Source organism: Bombina bombina, chromosome 4 (assembly GCF_027579735.1).
Source record: "Bombina bombina isolate aBomBom1 chromosome 4, aBomBom1.pri, whole genome shotgun sequence".
Lineage (NCBI taxonomy): Eukaryota > Metazoa > Chordata > Amphibia > Anura > Bombinatoridae > Bombina > Bombina bombina.
The window spans coordinates 761,743,219-761,758,517 of NC_069502.1; the positions used below are offsets into that span (position 1 = coordinate 761,743,219).

The following is a 15,299-nucleotide window of genomic DNA, read 5'->3' on the forward strand; positions in this document are numbered from 1 at the left end:
CTATGAAGTAATGGAAACAAAAAACATGAAATGTTATATATCTAATTTGCATATGATAATACTATTGACCCAAATCAATTATATTTGTCCATATAAAGAGTTCTAGTACCACTGAGGTACTGACGGTACTATTTTCCCCCAGTTATTTTATTAAATAATCTCTAGACCAAATCAACAACCCAAGTGCTTACTTGCGGGCACTAAAGACAGCACACAACTGTTGGAACCAGAGTAAGTGTAGGTAAGTATTCAGTTGCCAGAACACATGACAAATATCCTTTGGTAAGTGGAGAAGTGAAAACAAATTAAACAGCTGAGTAGTATGGAATTTGCCTAGGAAGTTCAGTATATACAGCCTCTCCCCTAATGAGTACAGTGATGCACATTAGATCATAATTGTATAAAATATTTGCACATTTTTTGACAGAAAACCTCAACAGTGTTTCTGCTGTACTTTACAATCCCTACTATGCTTTAAATCTGTCTAGAGTAGCCTTACACTTGTCACGAGGGAGTCTGACTTTAAAGCAGACAAAAGAAGCTAAATAATGTGTGTCTTCACGTTTAGAATTCTTGCTTCACCAACACTGCTAGTTGAGGTTTCTGTGGGAAAATGTGCAGATGTTCTATACAAGGATTGAATGTGTATCACTATACCCCACAATGGGGGAAGTTTTTATCTTATCTTTTTACCCACCATAATTTATTTTGAGACTAACTTAATTGTCTAAGCCAGAGATGTATAAGATTCAATACTTGGAACCCCCATTTTATGGTTCACATATTTTAGGAACATATAATCTTGTACCAGGCAGCTAGGTCAGTGTGGTCTGAAATGGGGACACATGACCAGTGGGAGTCAAAAAGGTCCAAAACACTGTCAATGGTTAAAGGGCTTACTGATACACTAAAGGGTTTTGGTAAGGACAGGTGTTTCACTGTGTGAAATCAGGACACAAACTGGGGAAAGAAGGGACAGAGCTTTAAAATCATGATCAACCTGCTGTAGAATTGAGAGCTCTGATTTTTTTTGAAATCTTGGATACTGTAGAGGTCATATACCATTACATCTGAGATCACACGTGACTCATCAGGATCCAACAGACATAGACTGGCTGCAATTGCCATTATGCTAATGCTGAAGATTTCATCTGAATTACATGTATAAACCAATATTAACAATTTTTGTTAAAGGGACACTGAACCCAATTTTTTTCTTTCATGATTCAGATAGATCATGAAATTTTAAGCAACTTTCTAATTTACTCCTATTATCAAATTTTCTTTATTCTCTTGGTATCTTTATTTGAAATGCAAGAATGTAAGTTTAGATGCCGGCCCATTTTTGGTGAACAACCTTGGTTGTCCTTGCTGATTGGTGGATAAATTCATCCACCAATAAAAAAGTGCTGTCCAGAGTCTGAACCAAGAAAAAAGCTTAGATGCCTTCTTTTTCAAATAAAGATAGCAAGAGAACGGAAAAAAAATGATAATAGGAGTAAATTAGAAAGTTGCTTAAAATTGCATGCTCTATCTGAATCACTAAAGAAAAAATTTGGGTTCAGTGTCTCTAAGTGTATATAGGTATATATTAGATAATTAATAAACGACTGAACGCTCCACCTAGTGGCATTAGTTTTAATGTGGTGTTATGAATCAATTACTGGTCTTTTGTATTCAATACATTCCCTTATTTGGGCTTTAGAATAAATATTCGGGCCAAACCAGTGACCAGAATAATTCCCTGATGATAAACTCAGTTCCATTGTTGGGCTTCCATTAACATAACTAAAAACTGTCAGTGCTTTGGGTCAATACATTTGGGTAGTTTTTCTATAATGCCTATTCCATTAAGGGCCACCAGGATTATTCCTAAGACACATGCATCCATAAAGTGACTTGAGTCCCCCCAGGACCACTGAAGGGGCCAGGAACAAAAGGAGAGGCCTCAAACAAAGTTTGGAAGACTTCATCTGAAATCCTAAGAGCAGCACATACATCGCAACACTTCTAAAAAAACAAACATGTTCTTTACACTACAAACTAAAACCAATAAAAAAAACATAAATTTAACTACATGCAGCTGTGCATATCAAACTGTTTAAAAGTAAATCTAAATTGCCAAAACACAAACATATAAAGATGAGGTAACATAAACGGAAATGTAACATAAACGGAAATAACTATCCAAGTGATAGGAAAAGTACAACAGGAATAATGGAGTAATAAATGCTAATGTAAAATCACCACAAATTAAAGTAACACACAACCTAATGCTAAAGGTGTATTCTGCAGTGACTAGAGTTAGACTATTTGAAAATAAACCAGATACAGTAGACAGGAAACAGCAGTAAGATAACCGACAAGCTGAGAAGTCCTGGACGCTAGGCTTCCTCCTCCTGTACCACACTGTATGGGTAAGGTAAAATCGGCAGAGTCAACCACAGACCAGATACATTTACTGGGGATATGCTTATGCCAAGTCCACTTTTAAAAGTCACAGGGGGCTCCCAACAAAAGGTTATAGCATGACCAGCCCATTTGGGAGTGCTGTATCAAGTGAAGTCAAACTTTCTTTCAACTTTTGTACAAAAAACAAAACAAAACAAAAAAAAAAAACAACTCATGGAGAGAATTTCCATCTCAACCTACCATACCCCTAAACAGTAGAAATCCACCCACTCAGCATTCTGTTATTTTTTTTATGTTATTTTTTTAATTATTGAAATCAAACAAAAAATAATAATAAACTGATAGGTGTCATAAATTGAAAGTAATAACATGGGTATCAAAGACAGTCATGCATTATACTATGATTTATTACTCTGCAATAAAATTAGGTTCCAGACAAGCTAATGGAACTCTCTGCTCTTAATTGCATAGTCTCCTTCAGTAATACAGTGCCAACTAGTTAGTCCACCATTGTCCATTTCGTAGTGAAGAGGCACTGCGACATATACCTTTAAATGCAGCAGCCTAGATTCTTGTTTATATCAGGATTGCCTGGGCCCCCTTCATTGAAAGAAAGACGTATAGTGTGAGCGTAATATAATACTCCCCACAAAATACTAATAACACTTTAAAGAGTACTGGAAATTTGTCCAGATTTAAATGTGAACCTCCCACACACTATATGAACCATGAAAGACATTTTAGAAGTTTATGTCCCTTTAAGAAGAAATTCAAGAATATCACAGATCAATAAAGCAAATTGGTATCATCCAATCAATAACAACAATATATGCTATGAAAATTACCGTCCCCCAAAAAATAAAACGAATATCTAATAAAGATTAGAACTGGAGAAGGTATAGCAGACCAGCAATAAAACAGTTGAATACCTCCTACATTATGCTCAGATTTCTTTTTCTCAAATGCATAACATTAATATTTTTCTAGGTCAAATAATATTTGCAAGGCACAGTGTGCTATTCTGTGTCACATATGGCAGATTGTTGCAGTGCTAGAGAAGAAGAATAGTCTAGCCACTTTATTTTAAATCAATTTGTTTTGGACTGTGAATGTTTATGTAAAACATGATACAAATCTGACTGCTTCTCATACAATTTACCAAATAAAATAGTGCTGTTCGCATATTTGCATGATTCATCACAAAAAGGGAAAGTTGGAGAAAATTTCTTATATTAGCTGAACAACATTATAAAGATGAGTTTTTCAACTTCAGTCCTTAAAGGGACACTAAACCCAATTTTTTTTATTTCGTGATTCAGATAGAGCTTGCAATTTTAACCAACTTTCTAATTTACTCCTATTATCATTTTTTCTTTGTTCTCTGGATATCTTTATTTGAAAAAGAAGGCATCTAAGCTAATGAGCCAGCCAATTTTGGTTCAGAACACTGAACAGCACTTGTTTATTGGTGTTGTTCAATCAGCAAGGACAACCCAGGTTGTGAACCAAAAACGGGCCGACTTCTAAACTTACATTCTTGTTTTTCAAATAAAAATAGCAAGAGGATGAAGAAAAATTGATAACAGGAGTAAATTAGAAAGTTGCTTAAAATTGCATGCTCTATCGGAATCATGAAAGAATTTTTTTGGGTTCAGTGTGGCTTTAAGTACCCCTAACCGGCCAGGTCTTCATGATAATTGAACAAGAGCACAAGTGAAATATCCTGAAAATCTGGCCTTTTAGGAGTACTTAAAGTGAATGTAAATGTTGATGCTAAAGTGCCCGGTTTTTAAAAATTCAATTAAAAACAGGGGCACTTTAATTCATCAAAATTTACATTTCACTCCTGTTGTGAAAAAAAACTTACCTTTTAATCTTCACAGCAGCTCCAGCTTCCTCCACCCATTGCAAAGCCTCTTCCTGGGTCTAAAATGAGGAATCCGGCTTCCTCCAATCACGGCATTGAATCAGACACGGATTCCCCCGAGGGGGAAGCTGTGATTGGAGGATGACCTATCCATCATTTCTGACATCAGAAATGGCTTGCGACGACCGGAGGAAGCTGGAGCTGCTGTGAAGATTAAAAGGTAAGTTTTTTTCACAACAGGAGTGAAATGTAAATTTTGATGAATTAAAGTGCCCCTGTTTTTAATCGAATTTTTAAAAACCGGGCACTTTAGCTTAGCATCAAAATTTACATTCACTTTAAGGACTGGAGTTGAGAAACACTGTTATAAAACAACAAAAATCAACAACGACCCACATTGATTTTCTGTTTAAAAGGACCAATGGCACAGCTTCCTCTGTTTCTCTTTACCCCCCCTCCCCTCATTAAATGCATTCCCCCTTGAATTACTAAAACAACATCTGTGAATACTCCTGCAAATTCAGGGCCAACAAGATCATAATCCCTAGGCAGCAGTAGAAACTGCCACGTGTTCTTAACATTTTACCGCCGTTAGGACATTCCATGCCTTCCTATCTGAGCTGTGCTTTAGTGCCGTTAGGGCGGCATGGAACGCGCCCTGGGCATTTGGCTGTTGTGAAGCTATAGCGGCTTGGTAAATGGGATTGCGGGATGGAGGGCGTGCCTAGCGTCATAGGCACTCCCCCCTGACCCGATCACATAATTAAAACTTAGTCCCGACGTAGACAATTAAGTCCAGATGGAAAAGGGTTAAACAGAAAACTAATGCAGGAGTTCATAGTAGAATATTTTTGAAAAACTACCATCAAAATTCTGTTAGTTTATTGTAGGGATTGTTGTTTTTCTTTTTTTGTATACTAATTAGGAAATCTCTCTATAGCATAATGCAATTCTTTAATCTTACCTTTTTCTTTGCTCTCTGCTTCTGGTTGATTACTACTACTTGAGCTGATACTAGCATCAAACCCTGTTGGTGAAAGGTTTCCTTCAAATTGAAGGTCATGGAGTTCACCGGCAACACTGTCTACTTCTATTGTGCTGTCTGTTTCACTTTTCATACTCTCCTCGTGATTTTGTTCTAAAGTTTCCAAACAATCAACTGTAGTTTGCGGTCTTCTGCATTCACTTAAACATGGGGGGGATTCTGGTGTTGTGGGTGGAGTATTTAGCACTGAATTACTGCCACTACTTGGAAAGTCCATCTTTTTTTCACCTGTTTCTATAGTTTTCTCTTCAACAGACTTAAGTTCTATATCAGCTACTGGTTTAAGAGATTCGGATGGAAGTATCTGAATTTCTTCTTTAATGGGTTGAACAGATACATCACATGGAGAGTCTTCTAGTTTTATAGGTGGTGGTGATGCGGCTCCCTCTGTATCAGAATCAGAAAATAGTTCTTTTAAAGTCTTTTTAGGCCACTGACCCTGAATACTAGACCAAACATCTTTTCGATCTTTCGTTCTGAGTCGCTCTTCTGAATGATTCAAAAGCTTAGCCCTTTTTTCAGTTCCTTCTGTGAAGCTTGTATAAAAACCAGACATTCTTAAAGATTTTCGTTTGTCTTCAAACCCATTATATTTTCTTGTTAGTGCATTTTTTGGTTTACATTTTTCTTCCTCATCTGATGAACTTATACCAGTATCCAATCGAAGGGCTGAATCTTTGCACTTAGTATGTTCATCCTTCCTACTGGGAGATACATTTTTCCCACAATCTGTAAATTTTCTTTTGCCACGTTTTACCTTAACTGGTTTATCTAAAAGGTCTTTTTTAAAATCCTTTTTTGGTCTTGTGGACTCCAACTCAGATTCTTGCTCATCTGAAGATTCAGCCACCTCTTTCAGTACAACAGGGGACCTAGGTGCAAGATCTGTTTTAAGAACATTTACTATAACATGATTTTCATCCATGCCCAGTTCTTCTTTTTCCTCTTGCCTTGCAATTAATTCATTAATAGCATGGCTCATATCAAATTCATTATCTTCATTGTCTATGTTATTATAATGTTGATCAATTTCACTTTCATCTTCCGAACTTTCCGCCGCTACAAAAAAAAAAAAAAAAAGATTAATTATGGGTTATGAGAATACATAAATCAAACCTAAAATTATTTTTATTTTAACATGAACAACAGGCCAGATTTTCGTGATCACCTTGGATGAGTAAATGTTAGATAACCATAATTACTGAGTAGTTGATAAGCTTTATTCATAAAGTACAGCTCCTTGAACGCACATGTATTTTGCTAAAATATCCACTAACACAGTACAGCTGCCAAAGGTGTGCAAATTGTAAGCCTGTATTGTTTCAGCCGACAATTAATTAATGCAACTGGGGAAATGTAGCAAATATGTTACCATATGCAAATTATTTATTCAAGTTTGTGGGATTTTGAATAGCAGCTATGCATTTTTCACAAATTTTTCTTGTGTATTTGCCTCTTCATTTGACTTCTAAAAGATTGTAAATCACTTGTAGTGTTGTGAAATTCAAAAAATCTGTCATGTCTGTGAGTCATGATACCAACCAAATTTGAACTGAATGCAATTTAATTATCAGTTGTTAAAATAAAAAGAAAAAAAAAAAAAAAAGTGTTTCTTTCTTCCAACATTATTTGTTTCAAATATACATTTAAACAATTTAATTTATTTTAAGAAGGATGCAAGGGCACAAAAATGTAGATAGCTAGTAGTGAGTAATTTATAAAATGTGTCAAAGTGGATGATGAATCTCAAGGCTTTCAAAGCAAAACACATTTATGCTTTTTAACTCTGATTCCTCCAGCTTGTTTGCTACACTTGACTGAGTGTTAATTTGTTTATATGAGATGAACAATGTTTGGTTATTCATAATAAAATAATAGCAGATGAAAGAAAAAAAAAAAAAAAAGAAGATGCCTGGGGAACAAAATGCCCTCCTATTAAAAGTGTTTTATAAATGCTCTAAATACCAATGAATACAAAAGCCTTGAGAACCAACTGAAAAGAAAACATGACAATTGTTTAAAAAAAATAAAAATATATATATATATATTTACTGGTATGATACGCACAACATTCCCTTGTTCATGGCAAGAGGTGGTAAGTTGCTGGTCAGTTGTATGGTTTTCATACATTATTCTAATGATGTACTTTTTGAGATGAGGAATGTGTGATTTTCAACGTGGTTGAGTTAAATCATATTCAGGGCCAATTAAAATATTAGATAGGAAACTTGGTTGGTAGTAACTATTAAGAAATTCTAAAATCATCGCAGCAAACAAATATTCGTATTCACGTCTTTTTTGTTACTATTGGTTATATTTATGCAACCTGCCCCCCAAAAAAATGAGTTACATAAATGTGTTAACGTGCGTCTTTATGTTGTTGTTTTTTGTTTTTGTTTTACCAATACATAAAATTAGCTTTATCCTAAAAAGAAAAGAAAAAAACACAGCCTTTTAAAAATAATTACCACTTATAGATAAGTTGGTGAATAAATTAGATTTTTAAAGTTAACAGTAAAAAAACAAACAAAACAAAAAACCTTTTTAAAAACTTGTGTTAGAAAATAGATATCAGTTTAATAGGTACCTTGAAGACCATTTAAGATAGAAGTGATTTCTAAGGATTTCGGTGGACCTTGTAAAGGGATTTTAATTTCATTTTCCTCAAGCGTAGATTCACTTTCCAGACCGCATGGCTGAAATAAAGGTCTTGAGAACAACCTGCACGGTTTGGGATTGTTTTCATCATTTTCTAACTTGGTTTTGTCAGGGTCCATTTTCGTCTAGTATAAAAACAGAGGTTATAAAAATGAGCTTGATATAAATTATATTATTGATACCAAAGAGAAGTTGTGATGACATAATCTATATCTATGAGGATTTATTTAAACAAATTTTTTGTTTACAGATATGAGAAAAATATTTTTTAAAGTGTTCAACAACCATATTAAAAGTGTGAGGTAATTGATAGGTAGAACATTGGATTTTTAAAATCACGAAGCAGAGAATATAAATATATAAGATTTTGATATATAACAAGCTGTGCAACTTTTTGTGGGTGTAAACACCTATAACAGCTCCAAAATGTCGTATCCTGCTGGTCTGTAGCTTAACACGGCAGATGACTGGCAGCTACAAGTGTACTGTATACTACTCCTGAATTACTATTCAATATTTTTAAAACAAAATAGCAATACCTTGATTTTCTTTCTGTGCTTTATTTTTGGTACACTTTTATCTGCTGGTCTCGCAATTTGATCTGTTTTTATCCACTCATCATACCTAAAATGGGAAAATTAGATATAGATATTCACATGTTAAAAACACAAATAAATCCTCAGAGGTTATTGTACACAGGGAAATGCTCTTATTGTCTGCATTACTTAAACTTTTTTTTTTCTAGAACACTATTTAAAGGGACATTAAACATAATGAAACAGTTTATATAGAAAGTTATGCATAGTAGAAAAACAAACTTTTCAATATACTTTTTTGATTATTTATTTTGGCCCCTTTTCCTATAAATTAACTCAGAAAATTGTGAGCTTTCCATTTCCTGTTAGAAGTGGAAGCGCAGACTTAGCACTGGCATATTATAACAAAGTAACTGGTTGCACACTTCAGTGAAACATTAATAAGATTTATTGATTTGTCCTTAGCAGAGAAGGAAACCCAGGTAGCAACATGGTGGCGCCCCTTGGTTTAGGGACTATATAACACTAATTTTCTCAATAATATAATAAAAACATCTATAGGCTGTTTCTTTTAAATATAAAGCATTTATTTTGTGTTTATTGTCCCTTTAATGAAAGTCTTAATAGGGCATTCAAATTCTGTAACCTACGTATGCAGTAAAATGTTGCCAATAGCCAGCTACATACTTTCACACAGTGATTGTTTAGAGCATTTGCAAATTCATTTAAAACTGGGCCTAACTGGCCAAAAGCAAGGGCCAATCACTCACTGGAATTTTCAAGCTGTTTATTACTAATTGTCAAATTGTTAGCACAATGTGATTTTAAAGTTGTATATATTTTTTTTAAAACATTAATCATGTATGCAGATCTTTTGTAATACAGTAATTGATTGTTGACATATACTGTGCTTTTTTATTTGGGAAAAACATAATTTATGTAAGAACTTACCTGATAAATTCATTTCTTTCATATTAGCAAGAGTCCATGAGCTAGTGACGTATGGGATATACATTCCTACCAGGAGGGGCAAAGTTTCCCAAACCTCAAAATGCCTATAAATACACCCCTCACCACACCCACAATTCAGTTTAACGAATAGCCAAGAAGTGGGGTGATAAAAAAGTGCGAAAGCATATAAAATAAGGAATTGGAATAATTGTGCTTTATACAAAATCATAACCACCACAAAAAAAGGGCGGGCCTCATGGACTCTTGCTAATATGAAAGAAATGAATTTATCAGGTAAGTTCTTACATAAATTATGTTTTCTTTCATGTAATTAGCAAGAGTCCATGAGCTAGTGACGTATGGGATAATGACTACCCAAGAAGTGGATCTTTCCACACAAGAGTCACTAGAGAGGGAGGGATAAAATAAAGACAGCCAATTCCTGCTGAAAATAATCCACACCCAAAATAAAGTTTAACGAAAAACATAAGCAGAAGATTCAAACTGAAACCGCTGCCTGAAGTACTTTTCTACCAAAAACTGCTTCAGAAGAAGAAAATACATCAAAATGGTAGAATTTAGTAAAAGTATGCAAAGAGGACCAAGTCGCTGCTTTGCAGATCTGGTCAACCGAAGCTTCATTCCTAAACGCCCAGGAAGTAGAAACTGACCTAGTAGAATGAGCTGTAATTCTCTGAGGCGGAGTTTTACCCGACTCAACATAGGCAAGATGAATTAAAGATTTCAACCAAGATGCCAAAGAAATGGCAGAAGCTTTCTGGCCTTTTCTAGAACCGGAAAAGATAACAAATAGACTAGAAGTCTTACGAAAAGATTTCGTAGCTTCAACATAATATTTCAAAGCTCTAACAACATCCAAAGAATGCAACGATTTCTCCTTAGAATTCTTAGGATTAGGACATAATGAAGGAACCACAATTTCTCTACTAATGTTGTTGGAATTCACAACTTTAGGTAAAAATTCAAAAGAAGTTCGCAACACCGCCTTATCCTGATGAAAAATCAGAAAAGGAGACTCACAAGAAAGAGCAGATAATTCAGAAACTCTTCTGGCAGAAGAGATGGCCAAAAGGAACAAAACTTTCCAAGAAAGTAATTTAATGTCCAATGAATGCATAGGTTCAAACGGAGGAGCTTGAAGAGCTCCCAGAACCAAATTCAAACTCCAAGGAGGAGAAATTGACTTAATGACAGGTTTTATACGAACCAAAGCTTGTACAAAACAATGAATATCAGGAAGAATAGCAATCTTTCTGTGAAAAAGAACAGAAAGAGCAGAGATTTGTCCTTTCAAAGAACTTGCGGACAAACCTTTATCTAAACCATCCTGAAGGAACTGTAAAATTCTTGGTATTCTAAAAGAATGCCAGGAAAAATGATGAGAAAGACACCAAGAAATATAAGTCTTACAGACTCTATAATATATCTCTCGAGATACAGATTTACGAGCCTGTAACATAGTATTAATCACAGAGTCAGAGAAACCTCTTCGACCAAGAATCAAGCGTTCAATCTCCATACCTTTAAATTTAAGGATTTCAGATCCTGATGGAAAAAAGGACCTTGTGACAGAAGGTCTGGTCTTAACGGAAGAGTCCACGGTTGGCAAGAGGCCATCCGGACAAGATCCGCATACCAAAACCTGTGAGGCCATGCCGGAGCTACCAGCAGAACAAACGAGCATTCCTTCAGAATCTTGGAGATTACTCTTGGAAGAAGAACTAGAGGCGGAAAGATATAGGCAGGATGATACTTCCAAGGAAGTGATAATGCATCCACTGCCTCCGCCTGAGGATCCCGGGATCTGGACAGATACCTGGGAAGATTCTTGTTTAGATGGGACACCATCAGATCTATTTCTGGAAGTTCCCACATTTGAACAATCTGAAGAAATACCTCTGGGTGAAGAGACCATTCGCCCGGATGCAACGTTTGGCGACTGAGATAATCCGCTTCCCAATTGTCTACACCTGGGATATGAACCGCAGAGATTAGACAGGAGCTGGATTCCGCCCAAACCAAAATTCGAGATACTTCTTTCATAGCAAGAGGACTGTGAGTCCCTCCTTGATGATTGATGTATGCCACAGTTGTGACATTGTCTGTCTGAAAACAAATGAACGATTCTCTCTTCAGAAGAGGCCAAAACTGAAGAGCTCTGAAAATTGCACGGAGTTCCAAAATATTGATCGGTAATCTCACCTCCTGAGATTCCCAAACTCCTTGTGCCGTCAGAGATCCCCACACAGCTCCCCAACCTGTGAGACTTGCATCTGTTGAAATTACAGTCCAGGTCGGAAGCACAAAAGAAGCCCCCTGAATTAAACGATGGTGATCTGTCCACCATGTTAGAGAGTGTCGAACAATCGGTTTTAAAGATATTAATTGAGATATCTTCGTGTAATCCTTGCACCATTGCTTCAGCATACAGAGCTGAAGAGGTCGCATGTGAAAACGAGCAAAGGGGATCGCGTCCGATGCAGCAGTCATAAGACCTAGAATTTCCATGCATAAGGCTACCGAAGGGAATGATTGTGACTGAAGGTTTCGACAAGCTGTAATCAACTTTAGACGTCTCTTGTCTGTTAAAGACAGAGTCATGGACACTGAATCCATCTGGAAACCCAGAAAGGTTACCCTTGTCTGAGGAATCAAAGAACTTTTTGGTAAATTGATCCTCCAACCATGATCTTGAAGAAACAACACAAGTCGATTCGTATGAGATTCTGCTAAATGTAAAGACTGAGCAAGTACCAAGATATCGTCCAAATAAGGAAATACCACAATACCCTGTTCTCTGATTACAGACAGCAGGGCACCGAGAACCTTTGTAAAAATTCTTGGAGCTGTAGCTAGGCCAAACGGCAGAGCCACAAACTGGTAATGCTTGTCCAGAAACGAGAATCTCAGAAACTGATAATGATCTGGATGAATCGGAATATGCAGATATGCATCCTGTAAATCTATTGTGGACATATAATTCCCTTGCTGAACAAAAGGTAAGATAGTCCTTACAGTTACCATCTTGAACGTTGGTATCCTTACATAACGATTCAATATTTTTAGATCCAGAACTGGTCTGAAAGAATTCTCCTTCTTTGGTACAATGAAGAGATTTGAATAAAACCCCATCCCCTGTTCCGGAACTGGAACTGGCATAATTACTCCAGTCAACTCTAGATCTGAAACACATTTCAGAAATGCTTGAGCTTTTACTGGATTTACTGGGACACGGGAAAGAAAAAATCTCTTTGCAGGAGGTCTCAACTTGAAACCAATTCTGTACCCTTCTGAAACAATGCTCTGAATCCAAAGATTGTGAACAGAATTGATCCAAATTTCCTTGAAAAAACGTAACCTGCCCCCTACCAGCTGAGCTGGAATGAGGGCCGCACCTTCATGTGGACTTAGAAGCAGGCTTTGCCTTTCTAGCTGGCTTGGATTTATTCCAAACTGGAGATGGTCTCCAAACTGAAACTGCTCCTGAGGATGAAGGATCAGGCTTTTGTTCTTTGTTTAAACGAAAGGAACGAAAACGATTATTAGCCCTGTTTTTACCTTTAGATTTTTTATCCTGTGGTAAAAAAGTTCCTTTCCCACCAGTAACAGTTGAAATAATGGAATCCAACTGAGAACCAAATAATTTGTTACCCTGGAAAGAAATGGAAAGTAAAGTTGATTTAGAAGCCATATCAGCATTCCAAGTTTTAAGCCATAAAGCTCTTCTAGCTAACATAGCTAGAGACATAAACCTGACATCAACTCTGATAATATCAAAAATGGCATCACAGATAAAATTATTAGCATGTTGAAGAAGAATAATAATATCATGAGAATCACGATGTGTTACTTGTTGTGCTAAAGTTTCCAACCAAAAAGTTGAAGCTGCAGCAACATCAGCCAAAGATATAGCAGGTCTAAGAAGATTACCTGAACACAGATAAGCTTTTCTTAGAAAGGACTCAATTTTCCTATCTAGAGGATCCTTAAACGAAGTACCATCTGACGTAGGAATAGTAGTACGTTTAGCAAGGGTAGAAATAGCCCCATCAACTTTAGGGATCTTGTCCCAAAATTCTAGTCTGTCAGACGGCACAGGATATAATTGCTTAAAACGTTTAGAAGGAGTAAATGAATTACCCAAATTATCCCATTCTTTGGAAATAACTGCAGAAATAGCATCAGGGACAGGAAAAACTTCTGGAATAACTACAGGAGATTTAAAAACCTTATTTAAACGTTTAGATTTAGTATCAAGAGGACCAGAATCCTCTATTTCTAAAGCAATTAGGACTTCTTTAATTAAAGAACGAATAAATTCCATTTTAAATAAATATGAAGATTTATCAGCATCAACCTCTGAGACAGAATCCTCTGAACCAGAAGAATCATCAGAATCAGAATGATGATGTTCAGTTAAAAATTCATCTGTAGGGAGAGAAGTTTTAAAAGATTTTTTACGTTTACTAGAAGGAGAAATAACAGACATAGCCTTCTTTATGGATTCAGAAACAAAATCTCTTATATTATCAGGAACATTCTGCACCTTAGATGTTGAAGGAACTGCAACAGGCAATGGTACTTTACTAAAGGAAATATTATCTGCTTTAACAAGTTTGTCATGACAATCAATACAAACAACAGCTGGAGAAATAGCTACCAAAAGTTTACAGCAGATACACTTAGCTTTGGTAGATTCAGCACTTGACAGCGATTTTCCTGTAGTATCTTCTGACTCAGATGCAACGTGAGACATCTTGCAATATGTAAGAGAAAAAACAACATATATATAAAGCAAAATTGATCAAATTCCTTAAATGACAGTTTCAGGAATGGGAAAAAATGCCAAAGTACAAGCTTCTAGCAACCAGAAGCAATAAAAAATGAGACTTAAATAATGTGGAGACAAAAGTGACGCCACATCCGGAACGCCGACATTTTTGGCGCAAAATAACGTCAAAAAATGACGCAACTTCCGTCGACACGTATGACGCCGGAAACGGAAATAGAATTTTTGCGCCAAAAAAGTCAGCGCCAAGAATGACGCAATAAAATGAAGCATTTTCAGCCCCCGCGAGCCTAACAGCCCACAGGGAAAAAGTCAAATTTTAAGGTAAGAAAAATGTTAAAATGCATTATCCCAAATATGAAACTGACTGTCTGAAAATAAGGAAAGTTGAACATTCTGAGTCAAGGCAAATAAATGTTTGAATACATATATTTAGAACTTTATAAACAAAGTGCCCAACCATAGCTAGGAGTGTCACAGAAAATAAGACTTACTTACCCCAGGACACTCATCTACATATAGTAGATAGCCAAACCAGTACTGAAACGAGAATCAGCAGAGGTAATGGTATATATAAGAGTATATCGTCGATCTGAAAAGGGAGGTAAGAGATGAATCTCTACGACCGATAACAGAGAACCTATGAAATAGACCCCTTAGAAGGAGATCACTGCATTCAAATAGGCAATACTCCTCACATCCCTCTGACATTCACTGCACGCTGAGAGGAAAACCGGGCTCCAACTTGCTGCGGAGCGCATATCAACGTAGAATCTAGCACAAACTTACTTCACCACCTCCATCGGAGGCAAAGTTTGTAAAACTGAATTGTGGGTGTGGTGAGGGGTGTATTTATAGGCATTTTGAGGTTTGGGAAACTTTGCCCCTCCTGGTAGGAATGTATATCCCATACGTCACTAGCTCATGGACTCTTGCTAATTACATGAAAGAAAAAAGTCAATTTAACTTCCATACCCTTAAACCCCAACAACCACAAAGAGATTCTGGCAATAGCTCCAA

General features: G+C 36.2%; 1 protein-coding gene across 3 annotated transcripts in view; it reads right to left on the minus strand.

Annotated features, from left to right (window-relative positions):
* The window catches only part of ARID4B (AT-rich interaction domain 4B), a 213,468-nt gene that overhangs the window by 36,928 nt on the left and 161,241 nt on the right, over positions 1 to 15,299 (minus strand). For all 3 annotated transcript variants that reach the window (XM_053711073.1, XM_053711074.1, XM_053711072.1), the window contains exons 18-20: positions 8,522 to 8,606; positions 7,912 to 8,107; positions 5,244 to 6,383 (exon numbers count right to left, since the gene is read on the minus strand). In XM_053711073.1, the coding sequence (XP_053567048.1) occupies positions 5,244 to 6,383; positions 7,912 to 8,107; positions 8,522 to 8,606 (1,421 nt within the window). The remainder of the gene's footprint in view (positions 1 to 5,243; positions 6,384 to 7,911; positions 8,108 to 8,521; positions 8,607 to 15,299) is intronic.